At 35.5% G+C, this 22,438-nt stretch overlaps 1 protein-coding gene and 1 pseudogene across 1 annotated transcript; one reads left to right on the top strand and one right to left on the bottom strand.

Moving 5' to 3' along the window:
- Nucleotides 1-10,864: 10,864 nt before the first annotated feature.
- On the top strand, nt 10,865-11,296 carry LOC149026250 (S-protein homolog 21-like). Its single transcript, XM_089143636.1, has one exon. It carries the CDS (start codon nt 10,865-10,867, stop codon nt 11,294-11,296), a length of 432 nt encoding a protein of 143 aa, XP_088999762.1.
- Nucleotides 11,297-14,314: 3,018 nt separating this feature from the next.
- Nucleotides 14,315-21,506, bottom strand: LOC149026249 (enoyl-[acyl-carrier-protein] reductase [NADH], chloroplastic-like; annotated as a pseudogene).
- Nucleotides 21,507-22,438: the final 932 nt, after the last annotated feature.

Below are 22,438 nucleotides of genomic sequence, written 5' to 3'. Positions count from 1 at the left end.
TCTCAAAAGTTCGAGGAGCATTTTTTGAGAAAAACGATCACGAAGATCAACCCAAACCTCGTGGGCGGTAGAGATGTAGAAAATGCTATTAGCAATATCGGGTGAGAGAGCATTTAGCAACCAAGAAGGACCATGCTGTTGCATCATGTCCATGCTTGAAGCTCCAAAGAATTAGTGGCGGGTTTAGGCAAGGAGCCATCGATAAAGGCAAGCTTATGTTTGGCCTCAAGAGCCATCCGCATCCCACGATTCCAAGTGGGATAATTGTCGACGCGTAAAAGTGCGTGGTGACGAGTATAGCACCAGGATTATCCGAATGATGTAGAAATATGGAGAAGAACAATCAAAGTGGATGGAAATAGCATTATTGGAAGCCATAGCAGCTGTAGCAAGAGCATTGAGAGACGGATCCGTCATTGTAAAGGCAACGGAAAGAAAACAACAACGTAGGGATCACTTACTGCTCTTGGAAAAAGAAATTAGCTTCACTTGAAAAGGTTAGGATCATCTTAAACTGATACCATGTTAAGAAGATTTTGTGTAGAAGTGATTTTGTATTACCACTTCATGTGTATATATATACAATCAAGTAAAGAATAAAATAAATGTGGCATGCTTTACATAAGGAAAGAAATTATTTGCAACGGTCATATTATCCAAGATCTCCAACGGTCATATTCTCCAAAAATCTCCAACAGTTATATTATGGCTAATACTTCACCTGCCAAAGCTGATCCAAACTTCACTGGATCCAAAACAGACATAATAATACCCCCCAACCGATTGCAAGCCACTTGGCCAAGTTTACCTACATTAGCATGGGAAGCATCCAAATTTATCTTAATCCAGCCAGGAAGTAGAGCATCCTATTGCCCATCATCATGTATCCGAGAACAAGTGAATGTGAAAAGACGGTGTCTTCATAGCACCCAAGAATTCAGCAGCTCTACAACGGGATTCCATGGCAACCTCAATCTAAAACCACGATCTCTTCTTAAAAATAGCATCATTTCGGGCACTCCACAATTTCCAGCAAATAGAAAGCAATGGGTAGCGATCGCTGCTTTGTCTTCCTTATTACTAGCACGCAGAGAACAAAGTTCACAAGTCCAGTCAGCAACGTGAGCTTCAGAGATTAGAGGAGAGTAAGAAAAGGAACCAGCGAACCATACCGCTCTCAGAAACGAACACTCCAACATCACATGGTCAAAATTTTCCACCTCCTCACCACAATGAATACACGATGGGTCGACCTGAAATCTTCTCTTAAACATGGCATCATCAATAGCTAACCCAACCGCACACCACCTCCACATCATATGTTTTATTTTTGGTAGAACCAAAACCTCCAAAATAAATTTCCAACCCTTAGTGGGAATAGAACTCCAACGTGACACACCAGAAATGGATGCATCATCTATCACATATAATAATATCTCCAGCCTTAAAGCTTTATATACCACTTTAATAGTGATCTGCCCTATATTAAACCCCCATGATCCTAACCCGAAACCCAAATTACAAGTCCGAAGACCCAAGCATCAAGCTGAAAGAACTTGTGGGCCATTCGAATTAAAACCTATGAATTGGTTCCATAACTTATGGACCTAGGTGATGATGGTGAAGGACTTGCTTTGTTTGTAACGGAAGAAGATCCAATCGGAATCCGGATGGTTTGGGCAAGTGGATATCTAGTACAAGGAAAACGGAGTTTGGCGGTGCTTATGAGCAAGGTAAGAGCCTTTTAGGTGATGTTCAAAATTTTATTAGCGTCAGGGACCAACCGAGAGAGCAAAGTGCCCAAGTACCGAAAAGTACTAGGGGCGGTTGATTGGATTTGTACGAATAGAATTGCCGTTTTGCCTTCGGCCCTCAATTTAAGCCTCTTAAACCTTATTTTCACATTATTTGCTCGGGACTGCCGTGGATTGTAGCAAGGTCAGAGAGCACGTGTTGGTGAAGGAAGACCCCTTTTTGTGGAGAATCTTGTGGAACTTCATTGACTTTCAGATCCAAGAAGTAAATTAGCTAAACTCCCTTTATTTTTCCCCTATTTGGAGAGTGGAAGAAGATTTATGAAGAAAAATATTTATTTACCTTTGTTTAAAATCAAATCATCCTGGGAGAATAAATCTCATATCTATTTTAATGGCAAATACTTTCAGATAGAGTTCTTAATTGCTAGATTCAATTTTTTATTAGCTTTCCATGTTTTCAAGGTTTGGATTTTGTTGTTTTGGGGATTTAGGGTCGTAATCTAAACCTAGGGTCCTCCCAAAATCTGTTTAAAATGGGAGAACAGAAATTGGATTTCGGATCTATCCGTGCAACCAAGAGGTCGCTTGAGGAGGTCGCTTAAGGAGGTCCCTTGAAGCCACCGGCCCAAGCAACTGCCCCAATCAACCAATTGTTCACAAAGTTTGTTTGGGTGTTGATTTCGCTCCAGTTAATTCCTAAGCCTAAATGTAACTTTATGAACATAACTATAGGACTTATTGGGACCTTCTGGAGTATGTGATTGTGAGGATCAAGGTCATTTATCAGATCTTATCCATTAAGTCAAACAAGGAAACAATAGTATATTATGCTGGATTGATTGATGTGCTAACTTCTTTAATATTTCAACCATGTTTGTAATACTGTGGTATATGGTATTTACTGTTTATGAATATTCATTTACTTTATATGAATTACGAATAATAATCATTGTTCTTTCCTTCAATATATGATGTGATATGATGGTTGTGTGACTTTGACTTGGGGAATGTCAGTATTGGTATCCCTAGCTTTAAACGTCAGGGATTGTGGCCTAGACCATTGTCTTTAATGCTACTTGCACATTCCTTAGTTACTATCCTACATGATTAGGGAGTCTAGATGCAAGGTTAGGTTAGCTTACCCATTACATGCTACTACCCTTTCAAATGGGGAATTGAAGCTGAGTGACCAATAATGGCAATGGTTGGGTCCTTTGGGTATTCTAAAGAGTTAAATAGTCTGTGAGGAGACACAAGCATACTATTATCATGCAGCGGTAGAAATATATATCTTAAGGGTTGGGCTCATGGGCATCCAAAAGACAACTTGGGCGTTGTGAGGAGACATGAGAGGCATCCACCCTAGCATATGTAGATGACCATAGGGTTAGGGGGTGTTAATCCAATAGAGGTAACCAATCCATGAGGATTAGCATTCCTAAGTGGAAAAAGATATTGGACCAAAAGGGCACAAGGCATGAGGAAAGGTATCTGGACCACATGTAGTTTGTTATTCTATGACTATGCATTGGGTTTAGAATCCCCAACATGCACCAATACTCAAACCAATGGTCGTGGTGAAACAAGTGTGGACCTATACCCCAACCATGATGATGATGTGGACTGTACCCTTTACTTGGCATCCCAACAAAGATAGCCAGTCAGTGAGGGATCAGAGTGATGAGACCTACCAAGAGGAGGGCTGGTGTATATCTTAATGCATGTATGCCTAGATAGAGACTAACATGGTTAGATCATTATATGCATACTTAAATACATCATTGCATTATTTCATTTCATTACATTTTTGTGATCGTGGTACGTATGTGATTGTTGCCTTACTGAGTTCTTTATAACTCATTCCTTGTGGATTTCTTGCTTTCTTCAGATTACTTTGTGGTCATAAGGGGACCTTTCTCTATGAGAGTTGGACATTGATAGAGATTCTTGCTCCTGTATGGACTATTCCTTTAACCGGAGTCTAGCCTTTTCGGACTCGGGAGGTTATTTATGAAAGCATAATGGCCTTTTTGGGATTCCCACGTTTACATTTGTTCACCAAGTTAGGCGGGTCTAGAATGATTTGGGGTAGAAGAATTGTAAGCAATAATGAGATTATTTTCTTTGCTTCTACTCACTTTCTCTTTTACATTTATTCCTTAGCATTCATTTTGAAAATTTGGAACCTTTTTATTTATCTATTGCTCTTAATTATAGAATTGTGTGTCTTATTTATGGTTGTGGATCAAACCAGCGGTTGTTGGGGTGGATCTAATCTCGTTGGATGGGGTGTGACATGTCCATTCCTAGTTCTTGTCCACACAAGTCTATTAGAAGTTAGAAAAAGCGATAATGGCATCTTACGAATGGCCGTAGCTATAGTATCGAGAAAGAGTTGCTCTACCAAGTCCATTCTCCACACCCTTTCACAAGAATTAATCAAATTCCAAACTAATTGATTATACATACCTATTTGTGGCTCTTCATTTATTCATCTAGAATGTAGTCCTTGCAGCCAAATATCTTTCCATACCCGAAAATTCTCACCCGTCTCCACATGCCAAACCAACAGTGATCTAAGAGCATCCCTCGTGATCAAGGGTGGACCTATAGAGGGGCTGAGGGGGGCTATGCCCCCCCCCCCCCCCCAATATTGAGAACAGTTTTTAAAGGTAAAAATAATGGGTATAAATGACATTCCTAATTAAAAACTAACTCCTCAATTCCTATTTATTCTCTCATCTTTTCTTCCTATTTATTCTCTTCTCTTTCTATAAACATGGGTTAAGGAAATTTTTGAATTTTTTTTTATTAGGTATTCAAAATTTCATTCCTAATTTGAAACTAACTCCTCAATCCCTATTTATTCTCTCATATCTCTTCTCTCCTCCCATTTATTCTCTTCCCTTTCTATAAGCCTGGGTTAAGAAAATTTGGAAAAAACATATTCCACAATTAGGTACTCTTTCTCTTTCTCAATTTATTTATCATTTCTTTTTTTCTCCCTTTTTTTTGTTATTCTTTTTATTTGATTTTATATTCTATATTTCTTTATTTCTTCTGCAATTTTTGTTATTTGATTTTGTATTATGATTTGTGAATAAAATGTCTATGGTTAGTAAGGTAATTAACTACCATTGGTTTGCATCTTTCACCTAAAAAAGAAATTTGGTTTTCATCTCCTACCAATGAAAAATTTGGCTTGCATCTAACTTTTTAGGGTTGAAGTCATGTGTGTGTGTGTGTGTCTATAAATATATATATATATATATATATATATATATATATATATATATATATATTTTTTTTTTTTATATATATATATATATATATATATATATATATATATATATATATATATAATTTTTTAAATATGTGTGGGCCCCAGAAAATATATGTGGACCTTGTAAATGATAAGTCTCTGAATCCAAATTCAAATTCAAATCCACCGTAACTAGCTCTATCCTCGATTGATTTTATCTCCAACCGATCAAGAAGAGTTTGAGTTATAGTTAAAATATAAAAAGAGTTGTAGAGTTTGATTGAAAACAAGTTGTAGTTCAAATTCAAATATTTGAATTGTAATTCATATAATATTAATATACATCTCCCATTCACTAATCTGAGTGTGGAAGAATTCTCTCTCAAACGAAATTCTAACTTGGTATCACTTTTTCAGCCGCTGACACGAAATTCTTACTGGTCTATTCCTTAATATAATAAAATAATTTAGAGGTGAGACCTTCAATGGGTCTTATAAGGGCCCACACATTATGTGTGGCAAAAAAGCATTAGTGCTTCCCCAAGTGGAAGGTTCTCTGGCTTTCATTCTTTGCCCCCCCCCCCTCAAATATTGAATCCTAGGTCTGCCCCTACTTGTGATCAAACTCAGATATGCCCATGAAGATTGATTGCCTATAACAGCATCCAAAATATGAATGAGGTAAATAAACTGGACTGCAACTTTGATATCCATTTCCCTACACTCACAAAAAACAATGTATGCATTAGACTACAATACTTTCACAGTTGCAAACAAAAACAGCCACAATTCAAAATAGGATAAATAGTTACAATAACCAATATTCTAGAAAATCCCCAACAATTCTGGGACAGAGATAAAGTAAATGGCAAGATTACCCTCAAGTTCCCTCATACAATTATATTTGTACCAAGTATGAAATACTCAAAGGCAGATATACAAGAATTTGAATCCCAGCTTATAGAATTGCTAGAACTAAACCTCATCAGACCTAGCACATTCCAACATTCTTCTCCAGCCTTTATGGTTATCAAAGAGGCAGAATAGAGGAGAGGGAAAAAGAGAAAGGTAGTAAACTACTAGGAGCTTATAAACCATTGCATAGGTTAGACCTATTTCAGCAAGTTTGATTGTAAATAAAAGCCCCTGTTGGCGACGACTAGTATTGGACAAGGTGTAGATGAAGGATTGCAAAGGTCGCTGACAACAAGTGTTGTGTGAGTTAGGTTCGCATTTTGTCCCCGTCGGGGTTGGCGTTGGTACTACGTCTTGGGAGGACAGTGGGGGTTCACCAAAGTTGTCGGAGTTGTGGGAGTCGTCCCGAGGAGGAAGAGGCGATGAACCAAAAAACCCCCAAAAAAACTTCTTCGTGAAGCCATGGGTAAAAGGAGGTAAACTCAATTTTACAGAGGGGCATTTGGGATTTTACGTACACTGAGGGGTTATATGGTCATTTCAAACCCTCACTTGACAGTCAAAAGGCTTGACCGTCAAGAGGGGTGAATTATGGCTTAGGGGGGGTGTGATATAAAATGCAAATAAGGGGGCAGTCAAGAATTTAGCCCCCATTTAAAGCAGCACCCTTAAAAAAACTCAAAAATCAATTAAGGACATATCATAATTTTTATGACCACAATACCCTTACATCCTTTCTACCGTTAACTTGCACCACATTATCATTATTATATCCAACACTAGAAATAAAAAGCGTAAAGTACATACGTAAATCCATACTTTTATATTTACATTCGAAAGTTTAATTATTGTAAATTTACCAAGGAAAGCCCTTGGTTTTACTCGACTCTAAGTGTTGTTAAATGAGAGTGAGCAAGTATCAATACATACATCATGGTAATAGGTATTGAGAATATGGAATTTAAATATGAAAACTCTAATATTTAGCAAGGGAAGCAAAGTCAAATGTATAAAGTAGATGCAGTGGCTGCGATCATTAAATCTAGGTCTTGCCATATATTGTCTTCTGAGAGCCATAGACGAGATATTGGCGCGCAAGGACGGAGTTAGGATTTAATCTTTTTTAATTTTTTTGTAGAAGCTAGGATTTAACATTAGGCATGCAGAGGGGTCTCTTTAGCGAGATTTCAAAAAATTTATGTGGGAGGGGGGGGGGGCAGATGGAGGAGGATTCAGTGCTGGTGTTTTATACATGGAAGGAGGATTAGAGAAGTCTTTATAGGCAAATTTCAAAAAATCAAGGGAGAGTGGAGGAGCCATGGCCTCCTTGGGCCCTAGGGATTTTAGAAGTTAACAAAATTCTGACGGTTGGTATACTCATCTAACTAAGGTGAGCACCTCATTTATTTGGTGGCTTCATCTCGTGATGATCATCTACAACATTTGTCTTTCATGTAAAGTTTGCTTTATTTGCAAGATCAACTATTTCATTATATTTCGATTCTACAAGTTTGGAATTCAATCTTCAAAAGAGGTTCTTTAATTTTATTTTGACTTTTATTAAAAAATATTGCATGACTAACTCAAACAATAATGGAAATGACTCTGTTAGGGAGTAGTATGTATTCTATTTTTGGGATACCGTATGATGTACATATGAATAAAAATCTTAAGATACTTAGGGATATGAAATAATAAAAATCTCAAGACACTTACTCTCCCAAAAACTTTTGAATATTGTGAATTTGAGTTGATATTTAAAACTTATGAAGGAAACTAGATGTGATTGGGGTTCCAATTTTCTGTGAGTGCACTGTAGTTTGGTTTTCTAGCTGACATTGTTATTGTTTTCTTTCCTTTAGCTTCATTGGAACCACTATTAATTACCATATACACCCTGTTATGAACCAAATAGAAGCAGAAGTCCAGATCTCCCTAACTCTTTTTTTTTTTTTTTTGTATTATTCCACACTATAACTCTTTGTTTGAGGCAGCTAATATGTCTTTGACTTGCCCATGAAGCCAAGATTGAGGTCCATTTTCCATTATTATATCCCTGGTCAGTTCTGTGCTCAATAAAATCAATTAGAAGATAAGTGTCTATACATGGCTAGGGTGACACCTTGGAAAAGGCCCGGTTCTCAACTGAACTCAATGTTACTATCTTTTCCAGCTTTTGCATATTTTCTCATGCTATCAAACAAGTCCTAATATCCCAAACAAGTTTCTCCAGCATTCAGTACTAAGACATTTGCACCTTTGTTGTAAACTCTAATCCTACTTCCTACCTAGCCCATCCTCTGGTGTGTGCTGAAATTCCTGGGAATGAGTTGGAGGTTTATATTTTCATTTATTATACAAATTTCTATCCATCATAACTTTTGACTATTTGCTAACTCTATGGCATTTTGATAACCAGATAAAATAGATTTTGTTGTTCACATCCTTAATTATGTTTTGCTAATTTAGGCTCCAGGGAAATTGCTGCATTGAAACTCTAAGGACAGCCATGATATGTTTCTTAAACTTTTTTCTTATGCTTCTACATTTTCACTCTTGCATCAGTGGCTGACACTGAGTAATCTAGAGGTTTGCCATATGATTTGCTCTCTTGGTATCGGCAATACGATATGCATTAGATGAGAAGCTCATGCAGTTAGGGTAGAATTGAATGAAACTATATCTGATTGACCTCAGTTTAACAATCCAAATGAAGCTTTCTCATCATCTTTATCATAGGATATCAAACCAGCCCGATAAGAGCGGATCAATCCGGTTGGGTTTGCTTCTGGCCTGCCTTGTCATACAGAAACCGATCCCCTACTATTAACATCAATTAATATGAATTTGAGTCAGTCTTGTCAGAGTTGGAGCCAATTGGTTAGACGACGGCTACTTCACTTATTAGAATAGTAATAACAGCTATCCCAGAATGGAATAGAAAGAACGCAAACAGCCACGTTCATCAGATCATTGAGATGGCACAACATTTAACTCCCATGTTAGTTCTCTTCTAACACTTTATGTCAATATCTCAATCTTTTCTTCCAATAATTTATATTTGTTTAAAAAGAAAAGCTTAAGTAGAGCTAAAAATTATTTAAGTTAAATCATGCATCATTAAAAATCTATACTCTACTTCAATCTAATTACATTAAGCGCAAACGTCCACGTGCATTTGTATGTAACATTTTTAAAATTATCACAAGGTCTCTACTTTTCCTGTCCTAACCTCCTCGATGGGGTTGGTGGGTTTCTAATTTAATTTGGTTGTAATTTCTTTCATCCTCTAATATGCGTGCTTTTTTGTTTCAATGAAATACAAAAAATTCGACCTCAAGACAGGTGAATGGTTTTCTGGTTTTTTGGTGAAGCAGGTGGATGGTTATATGCTGTAAAATTTCTAATCCATACAGATTACACATTGTATTTCTAGCACACAAATATATCCCAAAGAGTGAATCGTTTTTCTTATTTCATTAAATAGACAAGTGTCACCGCATCAGGACGAACATGGTGCCAAATGCTTTCACAAAGAGTCCAAAAAGACAGTTATTTTATATAACTTTATCCTAATGATTTTCATGCAAAACTGTCAATCCTAGCCTTGCCGCTCTCTTATTTCCCTTCTTAATTGAAGACACTCAAAACTAAACACCCCCACCCAAAAAAATAAATAAACTAACACAACTACACATGACACCCAGAAGAAGAGAAATTTACATGAACCTAGAGGGAAAATCCACAGGGGCTGGAAACTACAAGTTAGCCGTGTTAAATTAATATAGTCTCTTGAACCTGACTGCCAAGAGTGACTGTTCTCTCTCTCTCTCTCTCTCTACAAAACTTTGTAGGTAGTGCCTCTTATAGTTCCACTACCTTTCCAATATTTCAACCTGCAAAGTTTTATGTTGATTTTGTTTTACACATGGAAAGAGAAAAAAACTGTATTGACTTTGAGTTTTATGTGAACTAGACTAGATTTGTCAACGGTATTTGTATTACAAGAGTTACAATATGACTAATTCAAGAAAAGTAACAAAGGTTAAACAAAATGATGTATTGCATGTTAGCATTGAGCATCTTTGATGAGTTTCAGTGAGATCTTGATAATATGTCTGGGAAAATAAAGATTGAATGGAACTTTGTTCGTTATCCTTTACACACATTTTTGTATTTCTTCAAATTATGGATGGACAGAGGAAGTATCTTGTAATTCATATTCATTGAATAGGCATGCATTGCTATTTGACACAACCACACACAGATATATCGAGCCTACAAATGAAAAAAGTAATTCTCTATTCCATCAAATTTATAGAATAAACAATAGAATTCATAGAGAAAGGGTTTCATCAACCTAAAATGGGAAAGAGAAAGGCATGAAACCAAATTAAGAAAAACAAAAAAATAAAAAAAAAACAAAAAAAAACAAAAAAAAAAAAAAAAAAAAAAAAAAAAAAAAAAAAAAAAAAAAAAACAAAACAAAACAAAACAAAACAAAACAAAACAAAACAAAACAAAACAAACAAACAAGCTGGATCCTCTACCTGTCAGGGTGGAGGTCTGTGCTCCCCTCACACTTTTTCAGCATACAATAAAGGTTGAGCCCACCTCTAAATGCAAAATAAAATGAATTAGCTATAGGTGGGACCCACAATGGGTCTCACCCACCCCTATTGTGAGGTGAAAAATTTAAGCAAAACACATGCCTCTAACTTGACGAATAGAAAATCCAAACTCACACGACAACTTAGCTTGTCCAATATTAGAGCTTTCAATCTCCACTCTAGTGTATCAACAGCCTATTAATCCCATAATTAGGAGATACAGTTATGGTTGTCACAACAGGGAAATAGGTAGTGGTATATAAGAAGCTTAGATAATCAAAGATTGTTGTGTATCATTCACCATTTCCAATTCAATAACCATGAGGAAGAGCTCCAAGAACATGAAGAACACCCACCTGCTTCTCATCCTCCTTGTCATGGCATTAGGCTTGGCTGCATGGCCATCGACTGTACATGGTGAACTTCATGTATACATCATCAATGATATGCCTCTAACAGACGTTTTCCTCCACTGCAAATCCAAAAACAATGATCTTGGTCAGAAAAAAGTTCTTATGGGAGAAACATACACGTTTGCTTTCAATGAAAATGCATGGGGGACCACCCTCTTTTGGTGCAACTTCGCCTGGTCCCCCGACGGAAAGGCCATAGTGCGTAACAACTACAAGGTCTATGATGCTTATATACAGCCCGGAGTGCATCCCCGAGACTTTTTTTACCGGATGAGAACTGATGGGTTATACCTCGGCCATTGGAGAGAAGGAACATATCATAAGGTCAAAGCTTGGTAAATAGCCTTCGCCAAATTAAATGTTTCTTTTCTCATACCAAGGATGTTATTCTGTTGCCCTTTTGTGTTTTTTTTGAAAGAAAGGTCTTTTGTTTGCCGTTTGGAATAACCAATAATAATTCTCTTTGGCTTATAATAATTATATTTAAAAAAAAAAAAAAAAGGTTAACTTTTGTTGCTTGTTAAATGTATTCCCCTGGGATCAAAGACTTGGGATGGTTCATGGTGTACAACTATCTATTTTAATAAATATTTTTTGGTCATATGGTTCTTTTTTAAGTTTGAAATATCAGCATTTATTCCCCCTCCTCCCCGGAAATTGCATCAATCCTACGCATTTAATGCGCAGGACTTTCAAGCAAAATTTCAAATCGTTGGATTTGAAATTTCGGTTGAGATTTCGATTAGGTAGCCGAGAGTGGTTTGCTTCACAGTCCTGAGCATTAAATGCGCAAGACTGAAGCAAGGTCCCTCCTCTCCTCCTCCCTCTTTATTGGAAAAAAAATTTTAAAGGGAAAAACAACTGATATAATGGTTATTGTAGTCCTCCTTTGTTGAATCTTGGCTTCGACCCTACTTTCCAATCACATTTTTTGCAGTCTATGGACACTAAAAAAATTAGAGCAAATTGCACTGGCACCCCAAAATGGAGGCCTTAAAGCACTGACACCCCCACTTTATGTTTAAAAAGCACAAAGACCCCAAAATTGGATTTTTGTTAGATATATTTGTCAAATTTATCACTGAAAATAGTTAAATCACTATTTATTTAAAAAATATTTCGATGATAAACAGTGTTTGAAAGGTTTTCAGTGACAAATTTGACAAATATATCCAACAAAAATCCAATTTTTGGGTTTCTGTGCTTTTTAAACATAAAGTGGGGGTGTCAATGCTTTAAGGCCTCCATTTTGGGGTGCCTGTGCAATTTGCTCAAAAATTTAAGTGTTTTTTTAGTATTACTTTCCATTCTCTATTTGCCTATTTAAAAGAAATGAATATAAGAATTCATTTATGGATAAAAATGAAAAATAGTTTGTTTACTTCCAGATTAAACTATGGAGTGAAAAATAAGTTTTCTATGTCAAAATAAAAGATTGATGAGAATGATATTGAAAAATTTGAGAATAGATCGATACTTAGGATTTGGGAGTGAGAAAATGGAGAAACAATAAGGTCTTAGTTTTCATCAAAAAATTTATGTTTACTATTATACCCTCAATTTGTTTATTTTAATACGGCTACATTTAGAAGTCGGGTACAACATTAAGTATAAGATTAATGTAGGGGAATTTTTTTTTTTTTTTTTACTATACATTCGGCTGTGTATTAATTTGGCAATTAATACACGTATTTACTAACTCTCGTTGGGATTGGTGGGTTTCTTATTTCTTTTATCCATTAATATGTTTTAAATTAAGTAAAATAAATCTTCCTTAATTTGAGTTCAAGACAGATGAATGCATGGTTTTCTCTTCTTTTGGGTGAAGAAAGGCGGAGGTTTATAACTGTAAAATCTTCTAATCTGTACAAGATTACATATTGTATACATTCCAACAAATTAATACATGCAAATGTATCCCAAAGAGTAAATCTTTTTACATATTATTCCTTGCAACAAATTGATACACGGAAATGTATCCCAAAGAGTCCATCTTTTTTCTACTTTTTCAATTAAATGGACAGCTCACCACATCACCTAATTGTAGATTGATTCAGGCAAATGAAAAACTTGTTAGTAAATTAATTTTAGAAAACAAACCTGCTAGAAACTGTGGGAGAGAAGGAGAGAGACGTGAGGAGAGAGAAAGAGAGGGAGAAGACTAGAGAATTTACGTGGTCAGTTGAATTCAACCTATGTCCATGGGAGAGTTTCAGATGTTGTCACTATTATAAAGAGTTGTGTACATGGCTTCCTTATATAGAGATAGAGCCTTGTTCATTAGTGTTTTAGGACTCTTGTAGTTGTGATCTTCTAGATACTGTGAGTTATATTGTTTGGATTTACACGAAGATAGGTGTTTTACTTTTAGATTATATAAAATGTTAACTAGGGTTTTGCAGCAATTGTAATCTGTATCGAAATCTTCTTTTGGTTGGCTAGAGTGTTTGTGAGTACCAATTGTAGAGACCTTCTTGGATATAGTGGCTAGTCGATAATATAAGGTAAGGAGAGTATAGATTTTTAAAATGGTAGAGACCTTTTTGGTGTCCACTACAATCTTCCCATTTAGATTACATGCATCATTCACTAGTAAGGATGCACGTACAAATGCACGTGGGGTTTTACCTCTGAGACTGGTCATTCTGGTAAATCTTTTCTTTATGGTTGTTAAATCGATTTGATATGCGTTTTTTGTCCTAAATCACCAAATATTGGACTATCAATCTGTACTCCCATTGCATTGAAACCGTTGTTGATGTACACAACTTCACCAGTGATGGTCGATGAGATGGTGGTACAATGAAGCAGCAGTGTTCCCAACTTCATCTGCCCGGAATTTATTTAACAAACCATTTAGAGAGTGTAAGTGAGCAAACATAAATAAAATTTCAGAGGGGATGGTAAAATTCTCACTTGCAGAGAGTTTGTTCTATACGGGAGCATTGGCATATGAATATTCAATCATCTTGTCAATTAAACCCTTCCAAGTGTACCTAATGGCAGTGATATAACAAGGCGAAAGAAACAAATCACACATACGATAAATTGTTCATTAAACCTATACTGGACCTTTAGGAGCAAAGCACAAACGAAGATTAAATGCTATGACCTTTTTTCTCTTTCCTAAGTGTGGGGGGTGGGCAGAAGCAAGTATTGAATTCACAAGTATAGTATACAATTGCTTTACCTGTGAATGAACCATCATGGTATTTAAGCATGCAGTAGAGAGCCTTCTATTGTATAATTGCGTGATTGTAAGAAGGATGGTAGTTAGGCAAGGGGTAAAAGTTGTTCGATGGTAGTTAGTGACAACGAACAGCCTGAAATACCCTAAGTCCCTGAGAAAGTACAATGTCAAAGCACAAGGGAAAGAACATAGGATATTTCTGATTTGGGATTATTGTATTCCATAGCAGTAATACTATTGAGTCTATTTTTTTTTTTTTTGTTTTCTTCGACCTAGAAAAGCAAGCACCTGTATGAAGTCAAAATATATCAGCAACCCGTATGTAGCAGCCGTAAATTGATGCAATCATCTGGTCAGTGAGAAGCCAGAAACTTACCTTAGTATCACTCTCCAGTGCAGCTTTTGTTGAACTCATGCCTGCAACATACCTATACACAATATTATTTGGATCATAAAACATCTAACGCTAAGAGGACTCTTCCACATAAAAAGACATGAAGACAAGTAAATAATGCCTGATAACATACCTAGGAATGATCCTTTCAGAAGCAATGTATGTGAGAGAAATTGAGGCAGCACCTGGATAGTTGCACAAAATAATGAGTTATAGCATAAAAATTTACTATTGCAAAATAGTACTTGATACGAAAGGAACCATAGAGAGGGTGTATCTGTGTGGCTGTGACAAAGAGAGAGAGAGAGAGAGAGAGAGAGAGAGAGAGAGAGAGAGAGAGGGAGTGGGTGGATGAGCAAAGAAACAAATGAGTAAGTCGATGCAAAGATAGCAACAAGATATCCTTTCCTGGAGGTCTCCAGCAGGGGTTTACTCAGCTACACATAAGATGTTTACTCCTTAGATACCAAACTTTGATTGAGAAATAGAAATACAACAGAAATGAGGAGGAGTACCTTAGGTTCATTCGCAAGTGAGTGCATAAGGATGTCAATACTACCAAAATCCTGTCTCAGTGAGTCGACAAGTTCCTGTGAAATTTTTGTAATGACTATGAGATGAATTTGTTATAGTAAAGATTAAAAGTGTTTTATACAGGGGAACTATGATTTTAACTATGTAGACAACAAAGCTCATCATGACACATAGAGCTAGTAAAAGATATCACATGCAGTAAAGGCTAGTCAAGATTGAAACTATTTCGTGCGTGGCAAGTATGATATATTTTGTGTTTGTAAGGCACCTGAGTTTCTGCAGCTTGGTTTGAGAGAAATGTAGTCTATGAGCAGTAGGATGGGTCTAAAGAATTGAAAGCAGGATGACAACGTGTTGCAAACGATTCGTACAAGTCATGATTGCTACAAATCCCTCTTTCTGAAATGCGGTAACATGCTTTTGAACAGAAACTTTCTATGCTTTTCAATGGATAAATTCATATTGTTTTCCATCTAGAGCTGATTAATATAAGTCAATACACATAGACGAATAGACTGTTGAGCTTACATTAATAAGCACAAAGTTGTAGAACAGATAAGACTTTTATTAAGGAGATAACACAAGACTCTTGTAGGTAGCAAATGAATGGTTCTCAAATGTCTGCCATAAGTTTTGCTCTGCATTAGAAGGAAAATGAGGTAACTTACCTGTACAGTCCATTTAGAAGATCCTGAGTATCGCTTATTTGCTTTTACTTGCACAATAACACATGACACCACCTTAAAACACCAAAAAAATTCATTTCAAATATTTAGCATTGTAAGTATAAAATCAATCATCATTTTACGTTTTAAGGAACATCTTTAGTGCTATCAAAAACTGCATCCAATGGGTAAACTTTCTTAATCTCCATCAGAGAACCATCTGGTGATTTGAAATGCCAAATTCTATAACACATGAGGCAATGATGATATATATCAAACATTTTAAGGGTGAATGTTGAATGATAAATGTTAAGTAGAGAATCTTACTAGCGTGATTCATCAAACTTCCGACGTCTTAGACTGATCTCGAAAATGTTCTGTGCCTGCATAAGGATAGGGAACCTTGCAGGGGGTAAAAAATTTGCAAAGGGCTAAAAAACCTCGGGAAATGCATAACAACAATTATGGAAGGAGGGTTATTTAACATAAAGGTACCCATGTACCAACAAAGATTTCATCACCTACTGCAAGAAGAGATTTTGCAAATTCCCAACCATATCCATTGTCATCAGCTATTCTAGGTAAAAATTCTCTCTTACCTTTAGATTTTAAACAAATTAGACAATAAAAAAGATTTGATTGTATCTTTATAAATTAGACAAATTAGAAAATATATTTACAAATGATTGTAATTTTTCTTTGTTCATTCATAGGATTCACGTTGTGTGTCCTCCATTTTCTGCAATGAAGTTTTGATGTAAGTGAGTATGTATGTAAACGATGAGAGATATATGTTTATTTGAAGGTAGTGAAATCGATGTATTTAAGTTAGTTACCTTATTTGTAGTATTATGTTTCTTCTTTTCAATTAGCCGATGTTGATTGGTTTGTTATCATTTAAAGAATATTTTGATGAATGGCATGAGTAAATTTAAGTATATTTGTAGTACTGTATGTAAATTGAAGTGTTTGTATTACCTTTGAATGAAAACTTCTTAGACCACTTTCTTTGTGTATTCTTGAATTTTGGTTGGTTTCTTAGTATTTTTTATCCATACTTTTGTAGTTGACAATGAGATTCCACTTGATAATGCAACGTATAATTGTCCATGTGAGAATGCTGGTTCTAGAAGATAGATACCGACTTTTGGTATTATTTGACCCTGTGACTTGTTAATCGTCATTGCAAAGCTTAGCCGAATTGAAAACTGCTCTCTTTTTAGATGAAAATGATATCCTTCATTCTCTGCTGGGCATAATGGTATTATTGGTATTGGAACCAAATGTCCTCTAAACTGACCAACTGCAATTTTAGCTAGAATGACATTCTTTTGAAATTGTCGACAAACCAATCTTGTTCCATTGCATTCTCCTTGTGTAGGATTTAAGCTTCTTAGGAGCATCACAGGGCTTTTTTTTTTTTAATATCAATTGACGAGGTGATAATCCATTTGGTGCCAAAGAGCTGAGAAATTCCTCGGGGTATTTTGTGTCTACATCATCTGTTATTGAATCATAGCTATAGTATGTAAGACGTGCTCCTGGGAATGAATCAATCATTATCTCATTTATATTGTCAACTATTTCATTATTTGTTGCTAAAATTGCTCTAATCTGTGATCTCCTCTGTTGAATGAACATGTTGTTGTTCTGGAAAAATTTCATTGATTAATTGTTCTTTTCCTGTCTTTTCGTTTTCAATTCCAATAAACATTTCCTCTGGTATTTTTATCATATCATCATCTTCTGTGAGTTCTTCTCCATTTCCAACTCTTAATAAGTATGCACTAAATGATGGATCATTGATGGCCCTCATATTTGTTGTGAGCTATATTTTTTCATGGTTGGCCATAAGTATGATTTCACCAAACTAGATTCCATTGTTTGGGTTCTTGTTCCCCGAGGTACAATAGGTAATACTTGTTTGAAGTCTCCCCCAAAGATGAAAACTTTACCTTCGAATGGTGTTTTACCTATTATATTTTGGAATGTCCTGTCAACTACCTTAATTGCTTGCCTTTTGGCCATTGGTGCTTCATCCCATATAATTAATTTTGCTCTTCAAATCAATTCAGCTGTGACACTTTGTTTGGAGAAATTGCAGATACTTGAATCTTCAATGTTAATTGGAATTTTGAGCCAATGTGGAGCTGTTCTAGTGGTTGAAATCAACACCTTTTAGTGAAAAGGTCGTGGGTTTGACTTTCACTGAGGCATATTAATATCCCCATCCCTCAGCTTAATAAGGCCTTTTTTTTTACCAAAAAAAAATAAAAAATTGGAGTTTTGAATCTTGAATGAGCTGTTCTCCCTCCTAGCAATATTGAAGCGGCAACTTCAAATGCCTGTGTTGCAATTGCAATTTGATTTTCTGTTCTTATTTTTGCTAGTATTGCCTTGTATAGAAATGTTTTCCCGGTTACTCCTGGTCCATCAATGAAGAATGTGGCACCTGTGTTGGCTTTAATTGCTTCTAGAATCTTGTCATATGCCTTTTTTGTTTTGCATTCATTATAGATGGTGCTTCATAATCTTCATTCGGTATTTGGATTGCATATTCATCTTAAATTTCCTTAAGATGATTTACAGCTGTTTCATTCATTTGTCCATCAGGCTCTCGTAGGTCATATTAGTCTATGCTATGGCCCATTGACTGTAAGAAGTTATAAACACTTTATAATGTTTCATTAGTTTTTTCTCTTATGCATGCATTTGTTTTTGTGAAGTCTTCAGATAAGTCTTCAGAATGTTCTTCCCATAGCTTTTGAACATCTGTTGGTTCACAAAAGACTAATATTATTGCAAAAAATATTTAGAGCATTATTGGCATGTTGAATAATGCCCCATCTCTTAAGCATTCAGAGATTGCGTTCTCACTTTTGAATATCCTTCTTGCTGCTTCTTGAAAAGTGTTGCATTGTTCTCCATTTATATACATAAGATTCTCAAATGATGTTGTTCATTTGATGTTATTTAGTAATAGTCTCAAATAGAATCGTTCTCCTTTAGTTGGGTTTGCTAAGTTGATTCGTCAAATTGCCTCCTTATTTTTCTTCTTGTCCATCATTTTCCTTGATTGTTCCACACAAATTTCTCTGAGAATTCTTTGTATAAATAATTCTTGGCATCTTCACATGATGTGTTCATTCTGAAATATTTAGTCAACATTGTTCTTGTGGTATTATTAGAATGAATCACATTTGTTAGATCTCTATTCTTCCAATACCAAATGAGTTGTTTGTTTGGTAGATGCAAGTGAAGGTTTTATGACATAAAGGAACATCTCATTTAAATTGTATTCAAAGATTCTCTACATTGCTTCTTGTGCTGATGCCCACCTTGCATCTCGATATTGTTTTATTTCATCCATCAAATATTCTTGAGTGTTATATGCCAATGAAATTACAACACAGTTATGCCCTTTATAGACATACTTATAGTGTCACATCCTCCTAGCCGGTACCCTAACTAGCATACCCGAGAGTGTGATCCACAACCCCGAAGATCAAGTATCGAGGAAATAATCCTCCTACATATACAATAATATAATCATAAACAGGAAATAATCAAGGTTTAATATTATAAACAAGGTTCAAAACAAGAAATGAATAAACAATAAAATTAGAGTGCAGAAAATGATACCAGATATCCAAAGATATCAAAAGAAGTAGAGAGAGGCGGAAACTCGCTCACAAAAAAAAAAAAAAGGGGAAGGTAAAAATAAAAAAAAAAAAAAAAAAAAAAAAAAAAAAAAAAAAAAAAAAAAAAAAAAAAAAGTTTTTTTTCCTATAGATGACATCTTCAAATAGTGGACAACATAATTAGAACGTAATTATTTATGAAGATTTTGTATATTTCATTATGCATTTATGTTACTTTAGATTTTGTACTATGTAAAAGATTTTGCATTATGATATGATTGATTATAGTGTCGACACGGTTATAATGGTTTAATAAATAATAATTTTTTTCAATAAACTGTATAATAACATGTAATGATGATGAAAGTCATGATAATATATGTGTACTGAAGATGAAATAATCTAAGTTTAACATGCTTCAAAATGATGATGAATAAAATGAATATTTATTCAATCCAACATATTAATAATGTGTAATGTAAAGTAGACAACATAATTTCAAAATTTAGAAATTGAGTATGGTAAAAAATGATTAGTAGAGAGAAAGAAATATCTATTTAATATGGGAGATAAACAATAAGTAAAAGATTGGTCGTAAGGATTATGTTGGCGTTGAGTTGTTGATGAAGCTGATACCCGTTGTTGTTATATTGCACTTTTAAAAGAAGTCATGACGCTAAACATGTGTTATTATGAAATAAGGACATGTAAATTTAATTATAATTAATTTGAAAGTGGGGTGTATCATTATCCATTTTCATATTGAATGGAATTTGCGTGAAAATTACCTGAATTTAGGTGTTCTTTTATGTTATTGTATGTTTATGTGTGTGCGTTTTTGAAGTCTGTGTGTGTGTTTGTGTTTTTGAGTCTGCATGTGGTAGGGGTGTATATGTTGTAACTCTGTAAGCACTTGATGTGTCTGTGTGTAGTCGTTTATATAATAATTGATATAAGCGTTGAGTGTTTAACGATGGGTTGTTTTTATGTATTTGGGGTGGTGGCAAAGGAGTTGAGTTGCAGCAAGTCACGTTTCTTCAAATTCTTTCCTTCGTTACTTTCATTACTAAAAACGGGTGGTTCATTTTGTGGCTTTGTTTTGCAAATCTGGGTGGTTTAAGATTGGGTAAAAACAATGTTTTAGTTTGTGATTTTTTAAAATATGAAGGACTTTGTATATCACTATCTAATTACTCATCATCGTTCTATTGGTTTCTAGACGGGTGGCATAATTGCGACCATTAGTTGTTGGCATCAGCCAATAAAAATCTATCAATTTGAAGGGTTTAAAGTTTCCAAAGATTCGAATGCAGGACCCATTAAAAGTTATCATTTATTATCGTTGTGCGAAACCCAAGTTTCTTTATGAAAATAATGTAAAACTGAAAAAACTAAAATTATAAAATGGAGGAGATGAGCATTTGCACAATTGGAACATCCCTGGGGAAAAAAATCAAAGAGTGTTTGGGAGAAGGTGCGAATATTAGGGTTTGTAGAGGGTTTCTTTATTTTGGATATGTGTTGCTTGCATGGCTTAACCTTGAGTTATTCTTCCATTCTTTGTTTTTGAGGTATGATTTTATGGTACAGTGTGCTGGGTAGGTGGGAAAAATGCTGTCTGCTGATATGTCGAATCGGTGATGGGGTCTCCATGGTTAGGTTTCAGTGGAAGGTGAGTGGAAGACCACTATAATTTCTACTGCCATGGTGGTTGTTTTCGGAGATTCAGCTCCCCTATTGGAGTGGATGTGCCTGGTTTCTGTCGTAGGCGCTTGAAGAAGATGTTTGCTGAAATCGGCGAGTGTTGGTGGCTATTGCATGCAAAGGTTATGTTGACCTATAAGTGATGGATTGATTGAAGCATGTGTGTTTGAACCTTTTTTTTTTTTCATTAAGAATTTGCAGGTTATGGTTCAATGTAAGGGGCGGTTTTCACCTCTTTGTTTTACCCTATTGTAAATATGTTTAAAACTTTATATAAATATTTTATTTAATTTAATTGTGTCTTTTATCCATGGTTTTATTTAGTCCCACATCGGGTAGAGAGGATCTGATTATATGGTTTTTATATAGTAAGAGCCCGTGATTATTAATTTACTTGATACCCTATAGTGACCTTCGCCATGATTATCTAGATATATATATATATATATATATATATATATATATATATATATATATATATATATATATGACTTGGGACTTGGGACTTGGGCCGTGGGCTTGATCCGGAAGGCCCAGTTTGTCATGGGCCCTATTCTGGAAAGCCCACTACTGGGTGAATACGTGGAGATGCCATTTGAGTGGCACTCTCCTGTAGGGAGGTCAGCTGGAGGTACCTTGCTGAAGAGAGTTGAGCTGAAAGGTACCCTCACAGCCTTACCCTTTCACCCACAGCCTTTGGGGCTCTATATAAACTCATGTGAGTCAACACAACTGTTGGAAAAGAGACCAACATGAAGGACTCTGCAAACGTAAGTACACATGAGAAAGTCACATGAGAAAGTCACATGAGAAAGTCATTGAGAACAACACTCCTCTTCCATCTTTGCAAGCTTCACAACCACCAACCGGAAAGTCAGTTTTTGATAAAATCGAGCAGTTCAAAGGTGAGAACTTTAAACGTTGGAAGCAAATGCTATATTTTGCACTTATGGAAGCTGGGATAGCATTTGTGCTGAGTGAACCCCAACCTGATAAGTCAAGTGATCCTACATTCGATCAGAAAAGGATCGAATGGTTCACTGCAGATTTCAAATGTAAGAATCGCATTCTAAATGCGTTGTCAAATGAGTTATACAATGTGTATAGCTCTTTTGAATTTGCTTATGAAATCTGGGAGGTATTAGTCAAGAAGTATACTCTTGAGGATGCCGGTAACTTAAGGTTTGTGGTTGAAACCTTTCTGGAGTTTACGATGGTCGATGGGATTAGCATCTCTGACCAAGTAAACAAGTATCAAGTGTTGGTGGGGAATCTGGCAAAAGAGAATATCATTCTACCAGATGCCTTTGTGACCAGTGCCTTGATACATAAGCTTCCTTCCTCTTGGAGTGC

The sequence above is a fragment of the Hakea prostrata genome, chromosome 2 (assembly GCF_041222555.1).
Source record: "Hakea prostrata isolate BN-2017 chromosome 2, UWA_Hpros_2, whole genome shotgun sequence".
In the NCBI taxonomy this organism is placed as follows: domain Eukaryota; kingdom Viridiplantae; phylum Streptophyta; class Magnoliopsida; order Proteales; family Proteaceae; genus Hakea; species Hakea prostrata.
The sequence above is the reverse complement of the archived record's forward strand: the minus strand, read 5'-3'. Positions and strand labels throughout refer to the sequence as shown.

What these genes read in the sequence shown, in the direction of transcription:
- LOC149026250 (XM_089143636.1), top strand. Translation starts at nt 10,865, where the DNA reads ATGAGGAAGAGCTCCAAGAACATGAAGAACACCCACCTGCTTCTCATC.